Below are 23,024 nucleotides of genomic sequence, written 5' to 3' on the forward strand. Positions count from 1 at the left end.
TGGTGGCTCTTTTATTTTCTGACGCATTAGACTATGAAAATTATGTTATCAAAGTCATCATTGCCCTTTTTCTTTGTATTTTGTGGTGGCGTTATCTTTATGATAATGATATGAAATATTACGATAATTATTATTTAATTCGAAAATTTGGATGCAATATTATTTTTTAATTTATTAACATGAAAGATAATAAAAAAATCTAAATAAGAAAGGAAAACACATTAAAACTCACAACACAAATTCATTTTTTCAATTATAAAATTTTGACTATCACTCCCATAATAATATTATATGTTTTGATTAAAATAAAAATAAATTTTAAAATTTTATGTAATTAAATTTGTATGAAATTAGTTATAGTTAAACTAAATTCTAATAAATAGATAAAGATTTTAGATGAATTATATATTAATAAAATAAATTTTTAATATTTCATTATGGATGAAGCAGATTTAGTGCAAGTATAACTAATGATAGAGCAATTTCCTGATAGATAAATCTACCCAACAAGTCTTAGATTGCAGTATGCATATTGGAAGAGAAGCAGTGACATGCCAGGAATTAATAGAGCAGGTCATCATCAGAGATGAACCCTTTAAATGATAAAAATACACAGGTCAATAGACATGACCTGACCTTCTAGCTTTATAGATTTGCATTTCCTCAAATGCTGCTTCTGGGGCCATCTTCCTTGGAGACTAGCTGAGTTAGCCTGTGAATCAATAAATCAAAGTCATCTTGGCGTCTAATGAGACTGAGACGCACATACTGATCTCCGACACCAAACAGGCTACCTCGACGACTAGTAATATTGCCTGCCTGAAGGACTGCAAAACAGTCTTTGTCTTCCTGTCTCTCACACTTCACCCAACCATAAGCTGCAATGCAATTTATTATGGTTAGGTAGTTACAAACTTTAGTCTCAGTTCAAATAGCTCAAACTGCAAACTGTGATTACTGTCATTTAAAAATTTTGCAATCTTTATGTCCAAGTGCTCACCTGGTGAAGCTTCCCTGAGTCCCTGGAAAAAGTTGCAGTACTGGGGCGATATCTTCTGGAGCGAGAAGCGTTTTGACATTGATATGGTGTTGCTCAACCTTTCCCAACGTTTCCTCATAGTCTCGTATCCGAATTCAAATATAGCATTTCCTCCTCCTTGAAGGACTACTTTCAGGAGCTTCAGAGCTCGTAACTGACTTTCTCGAGAAACTCCCATTGTATTAAATGTCAAATATGTTAGCATTCTTTGATAGATAATCTCATCCTTTATCACTGCCCACCTGCATATATAAGCCAAGCAAACATGGTCAGTATAGGTCTGTCCTTATATAAGAAATTGGCAACTCTGCTGTTTTTATAGTTACCCAAATCTGGATCCAGCATGACCGGTGAGCTTGGAAAGTGTAAATAGCATCATATCTCCATCTGCTGGAGCTGGAATTGCTGTGAAATGTGGCCAAAAGTAAGCATGATCATAGATTGCTCTCACATTAGAGCCTTCAAGAACTGCCTTTTTCAGCTGTCCATCAGGATTGTTTGGTGAAGTCACAAACTCTATCATCTCTGTACTTGTATCTGAGTTGTTTCTCCATAATGATGCGTCTCCTTGAAACCTGAAATTCACAGATTGAAAAAGGTCCGTCTGTAATTTATAAACCTGTCAGGAATGGGATTATAATGTCATTAATTCAAGAAACCAGATTTTAATACCTGCAATAAAAATTCAAGAAATGAATGGAAACTATTGCTACAGTATACTGACTGGGTAAAATGGGATTGAAGCTACAACTCTGGCAGGGGATGAGGAGTTATCAGGAGATAAAGAATTAACTGCAGCATTAAGGAGTTGGGTTGAGCCAGCACCAAAAATAATATATCTTCCTTCTGTTACAGCATTCCCTACAGTAGCATGGAGCTTGCGGATTAGTCTTTCAAGCTCTTGTGAGATGGCAGAATGATCATCGTATGTGTAGCTCATCCGATGCCATCCTGCTACAACGACAGCACTGCTGGCGGCATTCTGCATCCAGAAGGGCTCCAGGAACAATGGATCCCCACTATTACAATTTACAAAGATAGCGTTAATATAATATAGTTTAGTTAGGACAAAACTATCAATGACATGATGATGAAGATGGTATCAATGATTCTTCCCAAGGAGGTACCTACCCGACATGTACATTTTATCATTAGTATCATTTCTAGCTGAATAAATTGGACCCTCAGCCAGCACAAGAGTATGAAGACTTGCAGATTCCAAATCATAATACAAGAACTACAGTGAAATTCAATTAATTAGTAATATTTGTTTCTTAGTAATACTGATCATCCTAGGACCTATCTATATCATTCTTTTTTTTCTCTTGACTCCCTTGAGTCAGCGATTCCTTATCAGAACTCGTTGAAAAAGAAAGAATCAGAATCTATCTACTCGAGAACATGAACAGAAACTGTCTTTTTTTCTTTTGGTATATCACTGTAAAGAAAGAGACAAGTACCCATCAGCATTTACAGAACAAGAAGGAAAGAACTGGGAGCAATCAGGACCTCCATAGCAACTGCTGCATTCACAAACTGGGTTTTGTTTTCCATCAAGAATCAAGCCATCTAAGAACACTCTTCCATGGCCAGAGCATGAGATTGCTGCAACTGTCTCAGCTTCTTTTGCTGCTCTTCTGCTCCAACTTAGGCTCCACTCATCATCACTAGTAACAAAATACAAATTACAGATGAATAGAAGATTAACAATTAATGATGACACTAAACACAGCACATAATACTTTGAATTTTGTAGTTGCATCTTAGACATATCTTTGATTGTTCTTTTCTTTTTACATTTGAGCTGATTTGGCCTTTGTCATTAAAAGGAGCACAGTTTCTTGGGTCAAGGCATGATGATTAAAATATTATTGACAGGGGACAAGCAATTTAATCTTTCTTTAATTTTATAAATGAAGTGCTACGGAGGATAAAAGATTTCGAATCGTATAATTTGATTTTAAAAATACTTATATACCCGCACGTTTACATCATGTCCCTTTCCCTTTTACCTCATCATATGTCGTTTTACTAGATTAATCATTGCGTTTAATGCATTTATAAAATTAATTATAAGATATAATATTATTTTTTATTTATTTAAATATAAAATACTAATATGTATCCCTCATTTAATATTTTGGGTGGACATTCTTTTTCCAAATTATATGTTCTTGGTTTCTAAAAACTCAAAACAATGGAAATTTTGCAACCAGCGACATCATCATCACTTATAAATATTGACATTCTGTTTCACCAATTAAAGAAAAAAATGGTTCAATTGAAGTGGAGAACTCTAAGCTGTAGCAAGAGTATTTTACATAATTGTTCATAATTTAATTCAAAACTAGAAAACCACCAATAGAATTTAAGAAACAGTTCAATATTTAAATTTATAATAAGAAAAGGGAAGAAGAAAGTAGAGATTTTACTAATTGATTTAATCTATGCACTTACAGATCAAACAGTAAAAGAGAACAGTATGGTAAAACAAAAAGAAAAAAGCTACTTTAACAAAGTCTAACAATTATTTTTTTTGGAATACAATTGACAACATGATTTGGATGCCCACACCTTCCCACAAATCCCCAACAACTATCCCTCCCTCTCAGCCAGTATGAAAAGAAAAACTCAAAGGTGATGTCAAAATTGCGGGATCAATTGCCACATATGCAATCTCCATCCTCAGGCTGTAAACAAACCATCTACGGAAGAAGCAAAGTTTATGTTCCATATATGTGTCTGTGAACAGGAGGGGCTTCGAATGCTTTAACCACATCCATCCACGGTTTGTCTATGATCAAGATAGACTTTTCTGAAAGGTTCCCAATGAACAGAACAGGATCTCTGAATGCAAGAAATTCAAAGTTTTTGTGGTGTTTACCCTCTGTTTGACAATCTTTCAACCTGCGTTTCAATCGCCCATTGATAAGAGTGTTTTGCAACTTCTTCAATGGAGAATGTTGACCGTTTACCAGGTCGTTTTCCTCCTCTCGATCCACTGGCATACCAAAGTTGATCAAGCACATCGCCCTACACCATAAGAGCATTATGTCAAATTTAGATTTATCCTTCAACTTGAAAGCGAGCATGATTGAAAATGCTAAATAACTTTATTCATATGTATGACCCTAATACAAACTCAAATAACAATAAGATGAGAGCAAATCTAATAAGAACTAACATAATTTTGTCTTCTTTTCCTTACTCTATATGATGATGGCTTATTAGCAATCTAATGAGAAGAGAGCAGCACCTGGCACTGTAAATAATAACAGAAGGTGGACTTGATCGAGGCAAGAATGAGAGCCCAATAACCTCCCCTGGAAATTCTTGGTATCTTTTGGGCAGAACAAATGTATGCCGCATAGACCATTCTCCCAATTGTTTGGCCTCCACATCAAATGCATAGACCTGGTTTAAGGAGGTTGTGACTACAAGCACATTGTTATTTTGAGGAGGAAAGCCACCAGCTGTAACAGAGGCACCATCCAATCTAGCTATAAACCAATGTTGCCTGTTCCACAAAATTATAATATTACAACCATATCCAAGGAAAATCAATCAACAGAATGAAAATATCTAACATGATATTCATAAGAAATTTAAAAATGTTAACCATTCAGAATAATCAATAAATTAACTGTCGAATTAAAATGAGCTTCCCAACCTCACAATTCTGTCAATCCCTTCTTCATTATAAAAGTGTTTTAAATGCCAAAAGGTTTCCAACAAATCACAGATAAGCAATGCAGTATACTGATCATAGCTCGTCTCATTACCACCAAATCACAAGCAGCTCAAGCTTATTCACTCTATAAAAGCCACCTCGTGGCTAATTTTTTGCATCAATAGTTACAGATGAGGGTCAAAACAGAAACTCAAAACCTTAAAAGAACCTCCACACAGCAGATTATACACTATTTATTGGACAAACTAAAAGAAGCTCATCACAGCAGTGTCCCTTTAAAGTGTACTTATTCTTGGTTTGGAAATAACAGAAAAAAATGATAATATAATTACTGATAGATCATTCTACATAAAAACATGGATGGTACAAGTAAAGCAGCACCCAATAAAGAAACAAAGTGAAAAGTATACTTTTGTACCTTTGTGTCTCTAGATTAAATATGTACACATCTCCAAAGCAATTGACAGCAGCTAGCCACTGTCCATCGCCACTGGTAAACATTTTTGTAATGGGAGGTTCACTTGGGGGTAATTCCTCATCATCTCCCTCATGCCGAGGTGTAAAGGTATGAACCAACTCTGAGCTTCCCACATCCACAACCTGCACATATAGCATACATAAGAGGATAATTCAAACTAAGCCTCTACTGTTTCTCAATATGTAACTCCTAATCATGCCTTGGAAGTCGCTTTGAATTCAAAATAATCTTTAGTTGATGATTAAAAATTGTGCAAGGATAATGCATTAACCTCCATGCTTTCAAGACATGATAATCAAATTGAGATCAGAAACTTAATGACCTTAATGTTTCATATTTGCATGAAGATGAACATTATAGTTAATGGTAAATGGTACAAGACCATGCTAAGTTTAATTGGGGAAGGAAGACAGACAGACAGAGATTGAAATGAGCAGCCTGGAACCGGCATCATGCATATTTAGAATCTGTTAATTGACAAGGAAGAAGTCAGGGACATATAGCAGTTGCCACAATGAACCTAGGAAGAGGGTAAAAAAGCAATAACTCGAGCAACTCTTGCGCACTACATACTTTAACCACTCAATCATGAGAAAAATTAAAATCTTAGGGTGTAATAAATACAACTGTCCACCAGACTGCATCATCACCAAAAAAAAGAAATAGAATTTAGCACCACCCCCTTCTCCCCACCAACTAAGATTTTGTAAGGTTTTGTTAAGAGGTCTATTCTGCAAGAGATAATGCACTAGGGCAGCAGGAGCTCTTAAACTCCCAACTATACACAGATAAGATGGGACATCTAAATCATAAAAACTTCCAGTTTTTCTTATTCTTCTCTTTAATGAATAATCCTCAAATAAAATTATAAAACTAATAAGAAATATAAGAAGATTAATTGAGTAAGAATTAAGAACCAAAGAAAAAAGGGGAAAAACTTACATATATTCTTCGATCATGCCCTGCTATCATCAGTCGTGCATTATCAGAACTAAAAATCAAGGAATGTGCAAATGGTAATTTCTGAGGAAGTTGCCTTTTGTTAACGGTCCATGAAGCTTTTCCATTAAGCTTTTTCAACTCAAAAAGATTGGGTTTAACATGGTCAGAGTAAGCAAGTAGTGTTCCTGAATTAGAGATTGTGCTGCATATGATCTTCCTAGATGCTTTAGTTTTAATCCGAGCAAGCAGATCTGTATTTGCATGGTCTCTAGATGGGCCAGGACTAGCATCTTGCGTGGTTCCACTTTTCATTCGAAGACAGAGAATATCTAACCAGTTAGATCCTTGAACCAGAAGCAAAGAGTTCTGGTTGAATACAGTATTAAGAACCAATTGAATAGGCACCCTCTGAGGTGCAGGGCAGATATCATGTGGAGAGAACTTGGTGAATTCCTTGGCAGAATAGGCAAAGAGCTTTGTGTCATCACCAGCAGAGATAAGCATGGGAACCCCCAGATGCGCCCACTTATGGTAACTAAAATCAATGGGCCTCTTCCTACTCCGTATTCTTTTTACCTTTTCATCAGGCACGGAATCTGTATATATACAAACAAAAAAAAAAACTGAGAAACATCCAGATGAATCAATGACAGAAAAAAGGTAAACAAATATGCATGTCTTAGAAGCACCAAGACAAGTAGAATCAAAGATACAAAACTAAACGATGTACAGACCTTCACGACTGATTGGTACAGCCACTGTCAACGCCCTAACATCATGTGTGTGAGCTCTTACATATCCAATATATACCCATTTCTTCATAGACTTAGCAGATACATCATCACTAGATCCAACTGTCTCACTAGAAAGCTTATACAGAATAACCTATGAACATAAGCAGGTTACTTTAGTAATTAAGCTAGCCCCATTCTCAACTAAGATGACACATAAAGAATCAAATGCTGAAATAGAATGCATGAGAGATCTGCTCAACCAAACATAAAGGAGTATAATGTTCCATAGTACCATGTGATGAGGTTATATACTAAGAATTGAAATTGTTATTCCACATCTCTTAAGATCCATAGTGCCAGGAGAAGAAAGTGTAAAACGTTTCATCTCCAAGAAAAAACGAAACCTTTACCTGACCATCAGATCCAGCAGAAAACACCCTGTTATGACTAGGTGCAGCTGCCAGAGCATTCACATCACCCTTGTGAGAAGAATGCGCCTGTAACAGTGTCCCATGCTGAGAATCCCAGAATTGAACACTACCAGTGCTATCTGCACTAACAAGGGTGCCACATCTGACATTGACAAATGATTAGTCATGAGCATTGCTTGGAAATCTATATCAGCAACCAAAATGTCAAGATACTTAGAAATATATAACATTTAAAATGCTAGAATTCCTACCTGAGGGCAAGTAAAGACCATATACAGAGTTCAGATTCGCTGCCCAAACCACCGAGTCCAGCTGTAATCCTGTATATCTCACGACCCAATTTAGCATCCCAGGACCTTATAAATCTGCAAAAAGGCTGGATGTCATAAGATAGAATACACTTAGAGAGAAAAGAGAATGATATATTTCCTGCTTCAGACTGCAAATATTATACTTTTCTGCTCATCTGTAGAAACAATTAGCTGACAGCACATATTAGAAAACCTCAGCTATCACATGCAAAAAACTATTCAAATCTAGAGTGCAGTTAAGAACTTACCCATCACTACTCCCAGTATAAATTCTACTTGCATCAGAACTCCATGTCACACTTAAAACACGCCCTACAATATATCATATAAGTTTTTTTTAAAAAAAAAAGAAAGAACCTCTTCACAGAGGCACATGCAATTATACGAAAAAGCACTCAGAGAGGTCAGTTAAGATATCTCACCACTGACCCTAGGCAACGTTTTATTATATATAAACTCATCCGAGTCGGAAATAGTGTATATCCGCACACACCCGTCATCACAAGCAAGTGCTACACGTGGATCCTCAACAACAGAATGTACGTGAAGTTCATCCGAGTCTGAATCATCTTGACTTTCACTATCACTATCATTCTCTTTAGCATTTAAAAATCCATTTCCAAGGTGCTGAGACTCATTATTTGCATCACTTAGCAAATTACTAGATGGTGCAACAGCCATCTGCCAAATGGAGACACCAATTGATTCTAGAACAGTCTGCATTAAAAATATTAATTAAAATCATCAAAATAAGTAATTCATATAACTTGATTAATGGAGCAGCAATACAGTCAGAGCTAAATTTTAACTAATATTCCGTTATTTTAATTGCTGATGAGTCAAAAGGCAGTAAAATCAAGCCGTAGAGAAAAGAAAAAAGATTAACCTTCTGCTTCAAGTGAAAAAGATCCCATTGTAAAACAGAACCATCAATACTCGAAGAAAACAACCTGCCACAAGGTAATCCTTTAGTGCCATCACCTCGACACCAAACAAGCGAAGAAACTCTCGAATTAGGATCTCCATGAATACTCTATTAGCCAAAAAAGACAACCAAAACATTAACTAATTAATAGTTCGGTGCACCCTAACATATGCAAAACTAGATAAAAAATAAAGAAGTACCAGCTGGCAGTGCCAACCAACGGAGCCAGGAGAGACGAGCCAAATCTCAAGAGAACCATCCTCACGTGCGGCAGCGACTTGAGAGTCGTCTACACTTGTGGCTAGGGCTATAACAGGTGACGGTTTCCACTCTATTGAACTATTCCTATATGCAGCTTCAAGCATTGCTCTCTTTAATTAATTAGAAACTGCGACACCCTTTCTCAAATTCTGTCTTTTATAATCAACCTGTGACGTGATATGATTCGACCGTCTGATCGGAGTGTTGAGGTATATGAACGGAAGCGATTCGAAACGGTGGCGTAGAGAGAGAGAGAGAGGGAAGAGAGAAGAGAAGAGGAGGAGTGGGAGAAGGAGTAGGGTTTAAGCGCGGCGATTGATTGTTAGTAGTGTATATGATTGTGAACCGAATTTTGAGTGCTGGACCGGGTGGTTTATGATTAGGGTTATTGGACCGGTTACTGAACTAAACGATGGCGTTGTGTTTCCTTGTATTGTAGTGCTTTCTTTGTTGGACAGGGACCGAGAGGAGAGAATAATGACAACGTGTCTTTTTGAGTCAAAGCAGCTATCTATCACTAAACCCTTAAAGTTTTGGCCTAAGTACGATTAACTTTTAGATATTAAATTGATTTAAATATATTTTTAAATTTTAAAAATAAAATAATTTTATTATTAGAACTGACCTTTTTTAACTAATAATGATAATAGTGTGAATTTATTTTTATTAAAATGAATAAGAAATTATCAATTTATAAATTTATAAATTTATCTATTAAAAATCAAAGCTAGTATTTTTTCGTAATTAGGATTGCATATTTAAATGCACTTTACCGTATATTTCTGAGTCTGCTAGGGAATTAATCGATTTATATTGGTAGTAATGCTAGAAACATTATAATTCTAATTTTAACATGAAATATATATATTCCTTTTAATTTTGAAATTCTTTAAGATAGAGAATAAAAAATATTTGAATTATTTAATATTAAGCAGTACAATACATATATTTTCTTTTGATTTATTAGACGCCAATGGTTCATTGAGTGAGTAGTTATTGCTTACAATTCTCTGACACAATACTGATCTGCAATGAAGAACTTTGTGTTTCTTTTTTCCTTTTCTTTTTCTTTTAGAAAATGAAAGTCTCGCTGTGCTGGAGTTACATATCAGGGGTAGCCTCCTCTCAACTCCACCCCACCAAAACAACGTTCCTAGTCAATGAAAGAGTTATTATTGGCTTTGGAATGCAATCCAAGCCAAGGTGAGGTGATATAACGCCTAACATTTCTAGCAGAGGGAAGAAAGCTCTGAAATGGCAAATGGTAAGCTGACAGAAGACAAGAGTTAATCTTGCTTGAAAGGTGCTGACTTCATTGTGGAACCTGGGCACCTTTGAGCAATCATCTGCTTTGTCTTCTCAAGGACACCAAAGAAGATTGAACCTCCAATACCTATCCATAGTACCCTTGGTCCAATACCCTGCAATTAATGGGAAAACAGGGTCAATCTGCTGTAATCTCTTTTATGATCATAATTACTAATATTTAATAAGATTCCTATCTCATACTTGTGTTTTACTACCATTCATTAAAAGGAGAAATGGATGCAGGTAATCTTTTAATATGGCTACAGCTACTGATGTTAGAAAATGCCAAACTATGACATTAACATGAAGAATGTATTCCGTGTGTTTTGTAACAGCACGACAAGGAATGAGCAAACCTTGAGAAGAGCATGAACTCCCTCTTCCCTCGAAATGGTCCTCGCACAATCAAAAATCCCTTTGTACTGGTTTCCTGATCCCTGCAAAGTTTTGAAAGGTTTAAACAAATAAACTTCATTTCGTTTCCAGAAAATAGAAGGAAAGAACTTGTAATACATGCAATGCAAAGGTCAAAGACAAGAAAGAAACACAAGTTATCCACACCTGAACAACTGATGGATATCTAACAAAGCAAATTATTCATGGATATCTAGCAAAGCAAGCAACACATGCTGTCCGTACCTGAACCATTAATCTGGTTTTTATCACATCAAGCGGAGTAGTTAGAGCTCCAGTTATTGCACCTGCAAATAAACCAGCATAATAATTTATCATTGCTTGAAGTCAATTCAGAAACTACAAGATTCTGAGAAAAAAGTGTGCTCTAATTAATACAATCAAGTTAGCAAGTAAAGCTCATCAAAACCACTCTCATAAGAAGAGAAGTTTGAGCTTTCACCCATCTGTAACCTTAAGAAAGAATACCATTTCCTTTTATATAAAAATAAATAAATAAATAAAAGAAGTTGATTTTGGGAATTGGAGCATTGCATAATGGATTACGGTGCTGATTGCAGGTAGCTATAATAAGGACATTATTAGCTCCTACATTGGCACAGAAACTTTGTGATATTTATAACTTAGGAGCTTCCAAACATATTCCAGTACCAGCAAAAGCACCGATAACAGCAATCTCAGGATCTTTCAGATCTCTTTGTGCCTGCAGGTAAGACCATAAGCGTAGTAAATGATTATTTTGTTGTAAATTAATTAGATCACCTTATACGCTTAAAACAGATATAGAATATTCATTTGTTTCATGTTGATGTAATTTAAGAGATGATATGATACTATAATGGAGTAATAAAAAACAATGCTGTAGAAGGAAGCTACTAAGAGCATCATGAACAATATATTCAGGCATTTAGCCATCAATTAGATTAAAATCCTCGCACCTCTGCCAATTTGCATCTACATGCCAAACAATAACAAAAAGCAAGCTTACCGCTAGCTTATATCTCGTCAGGAGTTGCTCATAAATACAGAATTGAACAGCATCAAAAGGCAAATCTCGCAATAAGAATGATCCATAACCCTATACAATATTAATAATAAACAAATAAAAAATAAATACTTTAAATGCACATAGAGGAAGTCCATAAACCAAGGAAAAGCTATGTTTATATTTATAATGACAATCAAACAGAGAAAAAAAAATGACACAAACAGCTTGCAGATAGCTTCAGCCTTGTGAGCAAAAAAGTGCTTGTGGTAAACAGTTTAGAGCATCAGATTCTTCTCTCACGATAAAATGCTTATCATTCTCTAGGAATTTGAAAGACAGGAAATTATGAAGTCGATACATCAAATCAAAAGCAAAGCCTACCAAGACATTTAGATACTTAGTAAGTGTTACATACCACATAGAGACCTTTAAAACCCTCTTTAGCAACAATAACACGGACAACATTTGTGGCCGAAGTAAATTGCCCAGTTTGCATCCGCTGCTTGACAACCTGAAAAGTGCTCAATTTCTGAAGAACTGATCAGAAACAAGAAAGGCTCAATGAAAGAGAATCAAGTCAACTACCTCAGTTGGCACACGAACAAGCGAAGAAATGGCACCTCCGACGGCACCTGCAGTCTGAATGAAGTCTTGAAACCTATTATAACGAAAAAAAGATAGAGGTACTATCCAATAGGTTGAATTATAATATCTCTTTATTGCCGTTAAAGGAAGATGAACAATAAGAAAACTCAAAAAACCAAAGCAAAAGAATGTGCCAATCTTCATCTTAGTTTAGATGCAACAACAGAATGAACTACTGAAGTACACATGACAGAATAAGAGTGAGGCCCCAACGGAAAAGAAAAAGAGGTAGCATAGATAATTCTGATGTCCTGGAAGCTAAACAGAGAACACTTGCATTGTACAACGTAACAGTCAGAGTAGTAGAATATAAACTTCTTAAGAACTCAGTCAGCAACATGAAAAATGTCAGTCAGAAACTTACCAATTGAGCGAAAGAGCTGAGGTTTTCAGGTAACGATTTTAGCAACTTTTGTTTCACAGGTTCATATACACCAACAAATAAGGCAGAAGCCCTGCATATGGAATAAAACTTCAGAAATTGCCATTCATCAAAGAAAAGAATTTAATTATTTAAACAATCCTGGCTGCTATTATTGGACATGTAAGAGAGAAAAGAGCAAAACTCCATATTTGATTGAAAACCTCTCCAACTTTAAGAAGCAAAGTTCTACAAAGCCCACAACTGGATCAACCATGCTTTAGCATCTCTAGACCATTTTAAAAATGTATCACCAAAATGAGCAGAACAGGAAAAATGGTCCTGACCACAATGTCAATCCAACAGGAACTAAAGCAAAGTTGAGTTGACTTATGCACAACAGTTTATTTTAAGATCCACAAACTAAGCATATATAAATGGATAAACAATAGGATTATCAAATATGTATAGAAAAAGAGAAACTATATGTATTTCAGTTAGCACTCACGGCAAGGAACCAGCAAGGTTTCCACCCAATCCAGAGTAAAGGCCTTTCAACATAATTTTTCCTCCACCATGAGCTGCCTAGCATGGGAACCATGTGCAATAATAATCATAATTGAAATAAATAAAACAATTTGATAAATCTATATAAATGTTAAGAATGAACAAGTAAGTCAATCACACCCAGCCACCACGAAGCCACCACTCTTGCATCTCTCTGTTGAGATACACTAAGCCACCATGAAAATAGCAATTCTAAAAGAGTTCCTTTTGCCATCTCCAAAAACCTCCAATACAAATCAACATAAAATCTACCGACATTTGTGGCAAAACCATTTGAGTGTGTACACAACATCCTGATCCAAATATGCCAAGCGAAAGAACATTGCAAAGAGCACCATGATCAAAACATACCAACTTCTAAAGTAACTCACAACATAACAAACTCAGTGGAGAATGGGTAGTCTATCATATTCTACTACTAAAATTGGAAATAATCTGAAAATTGTCCAAGAATCTGAGCTGCTATATACAGCAAACAATACGATGTATTTAAGAGAACTTGCCTGCAGTCTAGTTTTTATTGTATCGAGTGGGTATAAAGCTGCATCGGCAACAACACCAGCAATGCCTCCAGCTATAAGACCCTCTGCAAAAATCGGAAGAGTGTACAGATTTTCTATTTTAGTCCAAAAGTAAAATTTTGCACTTCCCACTACCACATTTTGTTAACCAGAAAACACACACGAAACTACAAGAACTTTCAAGCTATACCTACCAACAAAAGCACCTAAGAAATCAACCGGCTTGTCATCTTTTACAGTGATTGATGCAAAAGACATGTGTGATCCCGTGTGAGTAATGCACCTCTTACGCTCCAATGCATCAGTATAACATTTCTGCTTTTTTACTGCGCAATACAAGAAATGGGCACAAGAAAGACAGTAATTAATAGGAGAAATAAACAAACTTGCAAGGTTCTAATAACATATACAATTAACATTACTTGCCGACTTCATTGCATATGCTTATAACTTCAAACCATCAATCCACTCTTAGGAAACTTAATAAAGAAAAATAAAAGATTGGAACTTTTTAAAATGGGAACAACATCTATCAAAATGAAATTGCACAAAATTGGATGTTGAAGAGAAAGAAAAAAAAAGACAGACAAAGAAATTGAAGAGATTTTTTAACCCATTTTTGAAAATCGAATAAATAAAAAGAAAACCAAGAAAGATTACCAAGAGATGAAGTCTTAGCGTTTCCAGGTTCCATTGAAGCTGTTAAGGAATTCTGAGCTGAAGAATTATTTTGAGTTACTGATTACCAAACCACTCTTTAACACTCCAATAAACAAACAATCAATGACCCACAAAGCAAAGCTCAACATTCGAAGAATGGTGATGTGCTTTGATGCCCCCGCCCTCACCGGCCTATCAACTATAGTTTTGAAATTTTCTTTTCCCTTTGTCTTTTTTTTTTTCCTTTGGTAAGTTTTTCTTTTTCTCTTTTTCATGTAAAATAGTAAATTACTTCTACAAAAACTCTTTTTGAACATGGACTTAAATTCATGAAATTCTCATGTAATAAATTAAAAAATTAAAATTTTTATATCCTAAATAATTTTGAATTTTTACCTGATGATTCATATTTAAATTTTTTTACCTATTGTTTACCATACATACATGCAAAATTCATAAATTTAAGGGTACTCTAGGAAGTAAAAGAAATTCATTAAAAAATTATTATATTAATTGAATTTGACTTTATAGAATTTCTTATTTTGAGAAATCTTGGTGGATTACAAGGTTTCAACAGTTCAATAATTATAATTTCTTTTTTCATCCAAATCTATGTTTTTTTTTTTCCTTCTCGTTTGATCCTTCCAAATAAATGCTCTAATACAATTTAATGGGAAATATTTGGCCAATCAGATTTTTAGAGATTCATAGATTTTAATAAAATTTATTGTTCGATTTAGAGAAATTTAGTAGAACCATTGTTTGTATTGTTATTATTATTTTAATTAAATAATAGTACAAATTGAATTAATAAATAAAAATTTATATTTTATAATTATTTATTATATTTTAAAAAATTATAAAAAAGTAAATATTTTTAAGTAATTTTTAAATAATAATATTGTAAGATTTATTAGTATAATAAATTTAAAATTATTTTAAAATTGATATAAATTAATCCTATAAATACAGTTAATATTATTATCTTTTAGAATTAAAAATTTACTATATAATTAATTAATTTATTAATTAATATACTATTAAAAATATAATTTAAATTTTTAAAATTTTAATAATGACTAATTAGAAAATTAATCTATTAGTTATTATAATATTAGAAATTAAAATATTATTTTTTAGAATTAAAATAACTATTTAATTAAAAATATAACCATAAATCAATAAATTATTAAAAACTATAACTTTATACATAAATTTATATTTCATATGCTAAAAATAAATACACGTATCAAAATAAGAGATTTATGTCTCAAAAAATAGTGACATATATCGAAATTATATATTTTAAAATTTGATATATATATATATATATATATATATATATCATTAAAATCGAAATTAAAAATATTAGATTGTTTATAAAGATTATTATTATTAAGGGAAAAACATTTTTAGACATAAAAGAGTATATTATTTCTATTTATTAACAAAATAGCCTTTTACTTATTTTTTAGGATTCTTAAATTTTTAAATGAAATAAACAAAGTCAAATCAGCATTTAATTTTAATTAGTCTAAGATAAGAAAAATAATTTTATTAGTTCATAATTTTTAAATATTATCTATTTATAATTTTTAATTTCGCCCCGTTTTATTATAAAAAAAGTGTAGAGATAATAATTCTTACATTCTATAACTATTTATTTTTAATTTCAATTTTACAACAATAAGGCCAACTCTACTTTTAAAATATATACTTATATTTTCACTTATACCTATATTTTACTTTAAGTCTAAATCTAATAAATGAGATGGTGATATATTTTTTTCTTTAGTCACTCAAACTAATGATGCAATTAAAATTTTTTATGCCTACATAGATTGAAGTAAAGTTGGTATCTCTAATACATTCAACCTAAATATGTTCGTAACAATTACTATTATTGAATTAATATGATGGTTAACTAACAATAATAACTGAAACTAATAAAAATATGAAGGTAAAGAAATTATTCATTAAATAAATAAATAAGAAGGTTCATACAAAAATAAATAGGCTAAACTAAACATTTACAAAAATTAGTATAACATTTTTTTAATCCAATAATCATTGGTATTAAATAGAAATACATAAAACAATAAAGTAAAAGCTCACTCTAAATTCAAAATTTCTTCAAGTAGGAAAATAATTGATCTTCTTTCTCTACTTCTTCAAAATCTTCTTATATCTTACAAAGAGTAATAAAAACTAAACTAAAATGTTTATAAAAGAATTGTACAAAAAATAATGGTGGATAAATGCACAGATAGGAGAGAGTTCTCCTCTTCCATTTAGAATTAGACTTGTAGAGATACATATATAAAGAATAATTCTCCTCTAAATAAGTTTTCTTAGAGATGTATATACCCAATATAAGTCTACATAATAGATAAGATTGTACGTACTCTTATCTCTACCAAATATTATCCCATAAATAACTCTCAATATAAATTCTTAATAATAGAATATAAATTAAATTGATATATAAATTTATATAATATTAAATTTAATTAATAAATAATTATTAAAATAATTCTTATATTATTACATTAATAAAATTTTAAAATTTTAAAAATATAAAATACATTTAAATATAATGAGTTTGTTATTATTTTTTAAAATTTTATAAATTAATATTAAATATTAATAATTTTATTAAATTATATATAATCAAAATAATAACAAATGACTAATTATTTTTAATTCTATGAAGTTCTTATGAATTTCATGCCTTTTTTGAAGAATGCAGTAGAAGTTACGTGATACAAGAAGACCTTAAAAACAAGCAAAAGAGAGCTTTTGTGAATTGAATTCTGGCAAATGCTTTGAATGATTTTATTTTATTACTTATTTTTCCAGATTTAAATTTAAGTTGGTTTCATAATGGATGAGTAAATCCAATCAAAGACTTAGTTAATGGGTGGGTAAAATACGATCAAAATATATTTAAAAGTTATAATATATGGTCGTTGAATAATATTTGATCATTTGACAAATTTATACACTTAAATATCATGAATGAGTCACTGACATTGGCTACAAAATGTCATTTCTCTAGAGGAGAAAAACAAAAAGAAAAAAGAAAAGAAAACAGTCCATGATTATCAGAATAAATCCATAGAGATCAAACCTGCTAATCTTTTGTCTAATTTTTACTGGTAGGACTAAATTGTCCAATGCCATGCAAATTGGAATGTTTTGTTGAATCAGATAGGAGATCAAGAGCTCAACAGTACTTCGACAGCTGGTGGCATCCATTCGTTAATGTATAAACCTGAACAAAAATAGCAAGGTTTCTGAGGTGAATCAGTTAAATTTAATTAGTTCATCCTTCAAATGAAGTTATATATTTGGAACTAATTAAGACCTTAATTAATCTAACAGTACTGCTAGGCAACAAAGTAATGGTTGTTAAGTTAAGAAAGGAAATCACCCAAGAAAATCAAGCAGCCTATTCACATGCTTTTTTTTTTTTTCTTTTTCTGAGCTTCGTCAACTTTTTCTAATTCGTTTTTCTCTGCTACTTGCAGGTTGGAACAAAGATAAAAAATAAAAAATAAAATTATGGTGACCTCATTTCACTAATTTAAAAAGACTCAGCAAGAGTGTTTCTTAATTTTGCCTATATTCTCAGCACTTTCCCATGTGTGCATGTGTTAATTGATCTAGTCCATAGACGCGGTCTGGTCCAGTTAAATTATTATATACCAGTCTTTCTTCTGCTGTTGTCTATAAATATATAGACATGGTTTATCCTACAAACTGATATGATCACTAGGATGGCCAAGATTCCGAGCTTCAAGTATGCACTTCTTTTGAGCTGTTCAATAACTCTGAATGTTTTGTCTCTTAATCTGTTAATGCATAGAGGGTGGGAACAAAGTTGGACCAAAACAGCAGCAGAAGAAGCAGAAGCTGTTGCTTCGATTTCATGTTCAGGCCATGGAAGGGCATTCTTGGATGGCTCATCTGGTGTTGATGGTAAACCTGTTTGTGAATGTTATGCCTGTTTTAAAGGTCCTGATTGCTCTGAGGCTATTCCAGATTGTGAGGTGGACGCAGATAGGTACTTAAAAAATCATTTTAATCAGTACTAACTCTGAAAAATGGGAGCATACATCTGCTGATTAACATTCTTATATACACTTATGTTTATATATATTATCATAATATTGCAGTGGAGACCCCATTTTCTTGGAGCCCTTCTGGTTGAAACACGCAGCAAGCAGTGCTATCTTGGTGCCTGGATGGCATCGTATGAGCTACGAATTCAATGATGGTTCCCTCATCTCAAAAGAGCTGGAGACTCAAATCCGCAAACTGCACACTGTAGTTGGGAATGCAAAGACAGATGGAAGATATATTATTTTTGGTGCAGGAGCAACCCACCTTCTTAATGCAGCAGTGCATGCCCTTTCCTCTTATAACAATCCATCTTCACCTTCTAGGGTTGTAGCTTCAGTCCCTTACTACCCAGTAAGCCTCATCAGCCATATATATATATATATATATATATCCAGTTATGCATTATTGATAATAACAATTCCATTTTTTTTAATCTTTACAGGTTTATAAAGAGCAAACAGAATTTTTCCAGTCTGAAGATTACAAGTTCAGCGGAGATACTTTGTCTTGGAAGAACAGTGTGGATTCCTCGAGCAAGTATATTGAGCTTGTGACGTCGCCGAACAATCCTGATGGTGGATTGAGGAAAGCAGTACTTCAAGGAGAATCAGTAAAGACAATTCATGATTTTGCTTACTATTGGCCTCATTTTACACCAATCCCAGCTCCAGCTGATGAGGACCTCATGATTTTTACACTTTCCAAGCTCACTGGCCATGCTGGCAGTAGATTTGGGTAAGAATTGATACTAATATATATGCCCATAAATTGTTGCATTTCTTTTTCGCTAGCTACTGATAAATTGCTCTTTCTTTTGCAGATGGGCAATAATAAAGGATGAGGCTGTATATCAAAGAATGGTAACATATATGAGTCTAAGTACGTATGGTGTTCCTAGAGAAACTCAGTTACGAGTTCTTAAGCTCCTGAAAGTCGTTCTTAATAAAGCAGAAGGAAGAGAAATATTTGAATTTGGACTCGAAACAATGAGGAACCGATGGAAAGAATTGAGCAGAACTTTATCAATGTCGAGACGGTTTTCCATTCAAGAATTCAATCATCAGTATTGTTCCTTTTCCAAGAAAGTTAGAGGACCTTCTCCAGGTAAAAAATATAGAAGTCCAAGCTTTAATTTTAAGCCCTGTTGCCCTAAACATCATAACCTTTACCGGTTTGTTATCATTTTATCAAATCCTTTAAATTTTAAAGGTCGGCTAATTTAACCAAATCTACAGACCTTCTGGTAATTATATTGATGGAGAATTTTTGCTAAACTTTGGTATATATCCCATTTATATATTAAATCAGTAAATGATTGACATATATTTATTAGTTTTAAATGATAGAACCATGTGTTAATTATCCTATACCAAAGTATAAAACACTCGTACAGACGTATCACTCTCTTATTAGTTGTAGTGTATACACTAAACTTAAGTAGGAATCTCTTTTCGTAATGTTGGTCAAAACTGAATAGCATGAGATAATTTTTTTGAATAAATTCAATTTACCATGTTATCTGTAGGCTAAATCAATTATACGATGATATGTGATTTTATTTATTAATTATTAAATTTTTATTGGTTAATTTATTTATTATTATTAATAATTAATCATTAAAATTCAACCAATAAAAAGATAATAATTAATAAATAAGCTATATATTACCATATAATTAATTTAGCCTACAAATAACGTGATAGGCAGAGTCTACATCAAAATTTCTCGTGACATGGATGACATGTTGGCCTGTGTTTTAAAAATGCCAAGCTCACCTTTTATACTTGTCACACAATCCGTCGTTAGATTTTGACGATGTAGTGAATTAAACTATAATTATAAAACATTTACAAATTTGACTAAATTAGCCAAAATTTAAAGAATTTAACATATAATAATCACAACCGTAAAGACTTGGATTATCTTAAGCCAACAGGCTTAATTTAAATTTGTAAATAAACTTCCATGATGCAACAACAAACTAGACAAATTAATTCAATCATATGAAGTTAAAAACTCCTTTTCATTTTTCTTTGCAGCTTTTGCATGGCTGAAGTGTGAAAGAGAAGAAGATGAAGACTGTTTCAGAACCCTGAAATCAGCAGCCAATATAAGTGGCCGCCGAGGCGACTTGTTTGGTGCAGAAAGCTGCTATGTGCGTCTCAGCCTTGTCAAGAGCAAAGATAATTTTGATTTATTACTTCAAAAGATGGAAATGTTAGTGCTGCAAGAAAATCAAATTAAACTCTTGGAGGATAAAACAAGTAGCAGAAGCAATGCTTCCACAGTTTTCAGCGTTGGACATCATTTTCTTATTGGAAATTCACTTGTTTGGACTACGCCCTTATCATGATACACAATTTTTTGATTTTTGGATCATCAAAAGAGTTTACAAATTCCGAAATATTTTTTTATATTTTTATGCCCTTATCATGATACATGTGCCTAAGCTGTTTTTTAGATTTATTCGAAACAATTTCACTTCGAAATATAACTGGAATTGAAATAGAATAGATGGTATATTTTAAAAATTAAAAAATTTTAAAAAATGATATGAACCCAATTCTCACTTTTTAAAAGCCTGTAAGAACCCAATTCACAAATCTAGTTTGAAATCTTCAGCTTTTATTATGATTTACTTAAAGCTTGTGAATTGCAAGTTGATATTTGATTATCAAATATAAAAATATTAACTTGATTGTTACTTAAATTTACTTATAAATTAATTCATGCAGGATGTGGATATATGTAATGAATGCGACATCCTAATTACTCTTTGTGGCTGCTAAGGCAAATATAGAATAATAGAATTACTATGGTTTTTTTTTCTTCCTTTTTCAAACCTAAGCAGCCTTAAGAATAGTTTAATAATGAAGTTCCTAAGGTAATTTAAGAGCCGTTGGATCAATGTTCATGAAGGAAAACCTCTCAATTTAATTCATTAGTAATAATTAATACAAACACACCTCACCCATATCCGTGAAGTCTAACTCAAGCAGTAAAAGTATTTATTATTGGAAATGAGATGTCTCATGTTCGAGTCATCTCTTCTGTATTATGTGTATTTTTAATTTTTTATATAGCGAGCCTTTCATAAATAAAAAAATTAATAAACATACCTCACCGTTCCCCACATCGCCATTTCCCACATCTAAAATATATCCTTCTAGTCTACTAGACTTCCTTTGTATGGCTCTTTGGTTGCATCAAGAACTGCTGCATTTTCCATTTGCAGCCACTAAGAAAAGAGATAGCCTTTCTAATTTCTTCTCAATGTATAAGGTTAGGATTACAGAAATTGAAATGACCCAAAACGATTTTCTACGCAATTTCTTTTATCAGCTCATAGTGGATATAGAGGACAACTTGTCTTTTTCGTTATTAAATATACTTACGTGGCTTCCAGATAATAGAGAACTTGTTGATTTTACTATGCCGTGAGAAAAGTCCTTGAATGCCAAAAAAAAACAACAAAAGAAAAAAAAGAAGAAAGAAAGTTGAGGACCCTTTAAAACACAATAATTCTTTAGGGACTCAATGACCAGAACTCGAAAAGTTCAAGGACAAGATATGAATTTCGACAATAAAAAGAATTAGACTTAAATAACCTAGAGCAGAATAGATGATTCAAACCTAATACTCCAACTGTTTCGGAATTAAATTCAATCTCAGCATATGCTACATTAAATTAAGATTTGTTGCGGAGATACTTTGTCTTGGAAGAACAGTGTGGATTCCTCGAGCAAGTATACTGAGCTTGTGACGTCGCCGAACAATCCTGATGGTGGATTGGGGAAACCAGTGCTTCAAGGAGAATCGATAAAGACAATTCATGATTTTGCTTACTATTGGCCTCATTTTACACCAATCCCAATCCCAGCTCCAGCTGATGATCTTTACACTTTCCAAGCTCACTGGCCATGCTGGCAATAGATTTGGGTAAGAATTGATACTAATATATATATATGCCCATAAATTGTTGCATTTCTTTTTTTCTCGCTACTGATAAATTGTTCTTTCTTGTGCAGATGGGCAATAATAAAGGATGAGGCTGTATATCAAAGAATGAAATTTGATTGATTTTATTAGATCTATAGAATTTATCATAACTAAGCAAAATGCTGAAAAAATATAAGAAAATAATTATAAACTAATTTTATTTAATTTTCTCTCATACTTTCTGTCTGTAATTTCTTATTGTAAATTGTTCCAACAATATTATAGTTATTATCTAATACACAAAACATATGAATTCATTTTTTAATAAAATGAATTCTAATAATTATATTTATTAATATTTATTATTATAATGCTTATTATTAATACTAAATTTAAAATTTTAGAAGTTATTTTCGATCAAAAGGAGAAAAGAAATTTAAATAAAAATTATATCTTTTATTAGAACAAAGTGCAGTCATCATAAAATTATTTTCAGAGTGTTCTTTTTTTATGGGAATCACTTGTTGGATTGTATTTTTATAATAATGGCTGCAGTATCTCAAACATTATGTCTGTAGGCCTCAATTGATTTGTCGGAAGGGTTGTTTGTTTTTTTATGTGTGGCTGTGACTTGGGCTCTCTTGGGTTGGGAAATACACTCATTTGCTGGTTGAAGTTAATTCA

The 23,024-nt window shown here is 32.7% G+C and overlaps 4 protein-coding genes across 8 annotated transcripts; 1 reads left to right on the top strand and 3 right to left on the bottom strand.

The window, feature by feature from the left end:
* Positions 1 to 462: 462 nt before the first annotated feature.
* Positions 463 to 2,871, bottom strand: LOC107261662 (tryptophan aminotransferase-related protein 3-like). Of its 3 annotated transcripts, XM_048371400.1 has the most exons (6): positions 2,500 to 2,584; positions 2,171 to 2,276; positions 1,764 to 2,058; positions 1,366 to 1,658; positions 1,001 to 1,281; positions 463 to 878 (listed from the first exon to the last, which is right to left on the bottom strand). In XM_048371400.1, the coding sequence occupies exons 3-6, from the start codon at positions 2,025 to 2,027 to the stop codon at positions 664 to 666; spliced, it is 1,053 nt and encodes a 350-aa protein (XP_048227357.1). In that variant the 5' UTR covers positions 2,028 to 2,058; positions 2,171 to 2,276; positions 2,500 to 2,584; the 3' UTR covers positions 463 to 663. The 3 variants fall into 3 exon arrangements, with proteins under 3 accessions (XP_048227357.1, XP_015577953.1, XP_025014069.1); XM_015722467.3 differs by lacking the exon at positions 2,171 to 2,276 and having other exon boundaries at positions 2,500 to 2,871; XM_025158301.2 differs by lacking the exon at positions 2,500 to 2,584 and having other exon boundaries at positions 2,171 to 2,474.
* A 577-nt stretch (positions 2,872 to 3,448) lies between these two features.
* On the bottom strand, positions 3,449 to 9,118 carry LOC8283219 (WD repeat-containing protein PCN). Of its 2 annotated transcripts, none has more exons than XM_048370999.1 (11): positions 8,752 to 9,118; positions 8,513 to 8,576; positions 8,049 to 8,343; positions 7,875 to 7,938; positions 7,567 to 7,680; positions 7,295 to 7,457; positions 6,885 to 7,035; positions 6,151 to 6,746; positions 5,149 to 5,330; positions 4,296 to 4,556; positions 3,449 to 4,072 (listed from the first exon to the last, which is right to left on the bottom strand). In XM_048370999.1, the coding sequence occupies exons 1-11, from the start codon at positions 8,808 to 8,810 to the stop codon at positions 3,763 to 3,765; spliced, it is 2,259 nt and encodes a 752-aa protein (XP_048226956.1). In that variant the 5' UTR covers positions 8,811 to 9,118; the 3' UTR covers positions 3,449 to 3,762. The 2 variants fall into 2 exon arrangements, with proteins under 2 accessions (XP_048226956.1, XP_015577976.2); XM_015722490.3 differs by having other exon boundaries at positions 8,513 to 8,659.
* A 716-nt stretch (positions 9,119 to 9,834) lies between these two features.
* Positions 9,835 to 14,679, bottom strand: LOC8283220 (S-adenosylmethionine carrier 1, chloroplastic/mitochondrial). 2 transcript variants are annotated; one of them, XM_048371467.1, is made up of 12 exons: positions 14,277 to 14,679; positions 13,811 to 13,942; positions 13,599 to 13,681; positions 13,037 to 13,113; positions 12,532 to 12,622; positions 12,108 to 12,161; positions 11,938 to 12,051; positions 11,523 to 11,612; positions 11,186 to 11,237; positions 10,760 to 10,821; positions 10,477 to 10,557; positions 9,835 to 10,233 (listed from the first exon to the last, which is right to left on the bottom strand). In XM_048371467.1, exons 1-12 carry the CDS (start codon positions 14,308 to 14,310, stop codon positions 10,099 to 10,101), a joined length of 1,005 nt encoding a protein of 334 aa, XP_048227424.1. In that variant the 5' UTR covers positions 14,311 to 14,679; the 3' UTR covers positions 9,835 to 10,098. The 2 variants fall into 2 exon arrangements, with proteins under 2 accessions (XP_048227424.1, XP_002524353.1); XM_002524307.4 differs by having other exon boundaries at positions 11,938 to 12,033; positions 14,277 to 14,675.
* Positions 14,680 to 18,055: 3,376 nt separating this feature from the next.
* Positions 18,056 to 20,815, top strand: LOC8283221 (tryptophan aminotransferase-related protein 4). The gene is made up of 5 exons (XM_002524308.4): positions 18,056 to 18,342; positions 18,455 to 18,752; positions 18,844 to 19,136; positions 19,222 to 19,505; positions 20,441 to 20,815. Exons 1-5 carry the CDS (start codon positions 18,056 to 18,058, stop codon positions 20,752 to 20,754), a joined length of 1,476 nt encoding a protein of 491 aa, XP_002524354.3. The 3' UTR covers positions 20,755 to 20,815.
* The last annotated feature ends 2,209 nt before the right edge of the window (positions 20,816 to 23,024 follow it).

This window comes from Ricinus communis, chromosome 2 (assembly GCF_019578655.1).
Source record: "Ricinus communis isolate WT05 ecotype wild-type chromosome 2, ASM1957865v1, whole genome shotgun sequence".
Classification (NCBI taxonomy): Eukaryota; Viridiplantae; Streptophyta; class Magnoliopsida; order Malpighiales; family Euphorbiaceae; genus Ricinus; species Ricinus communis.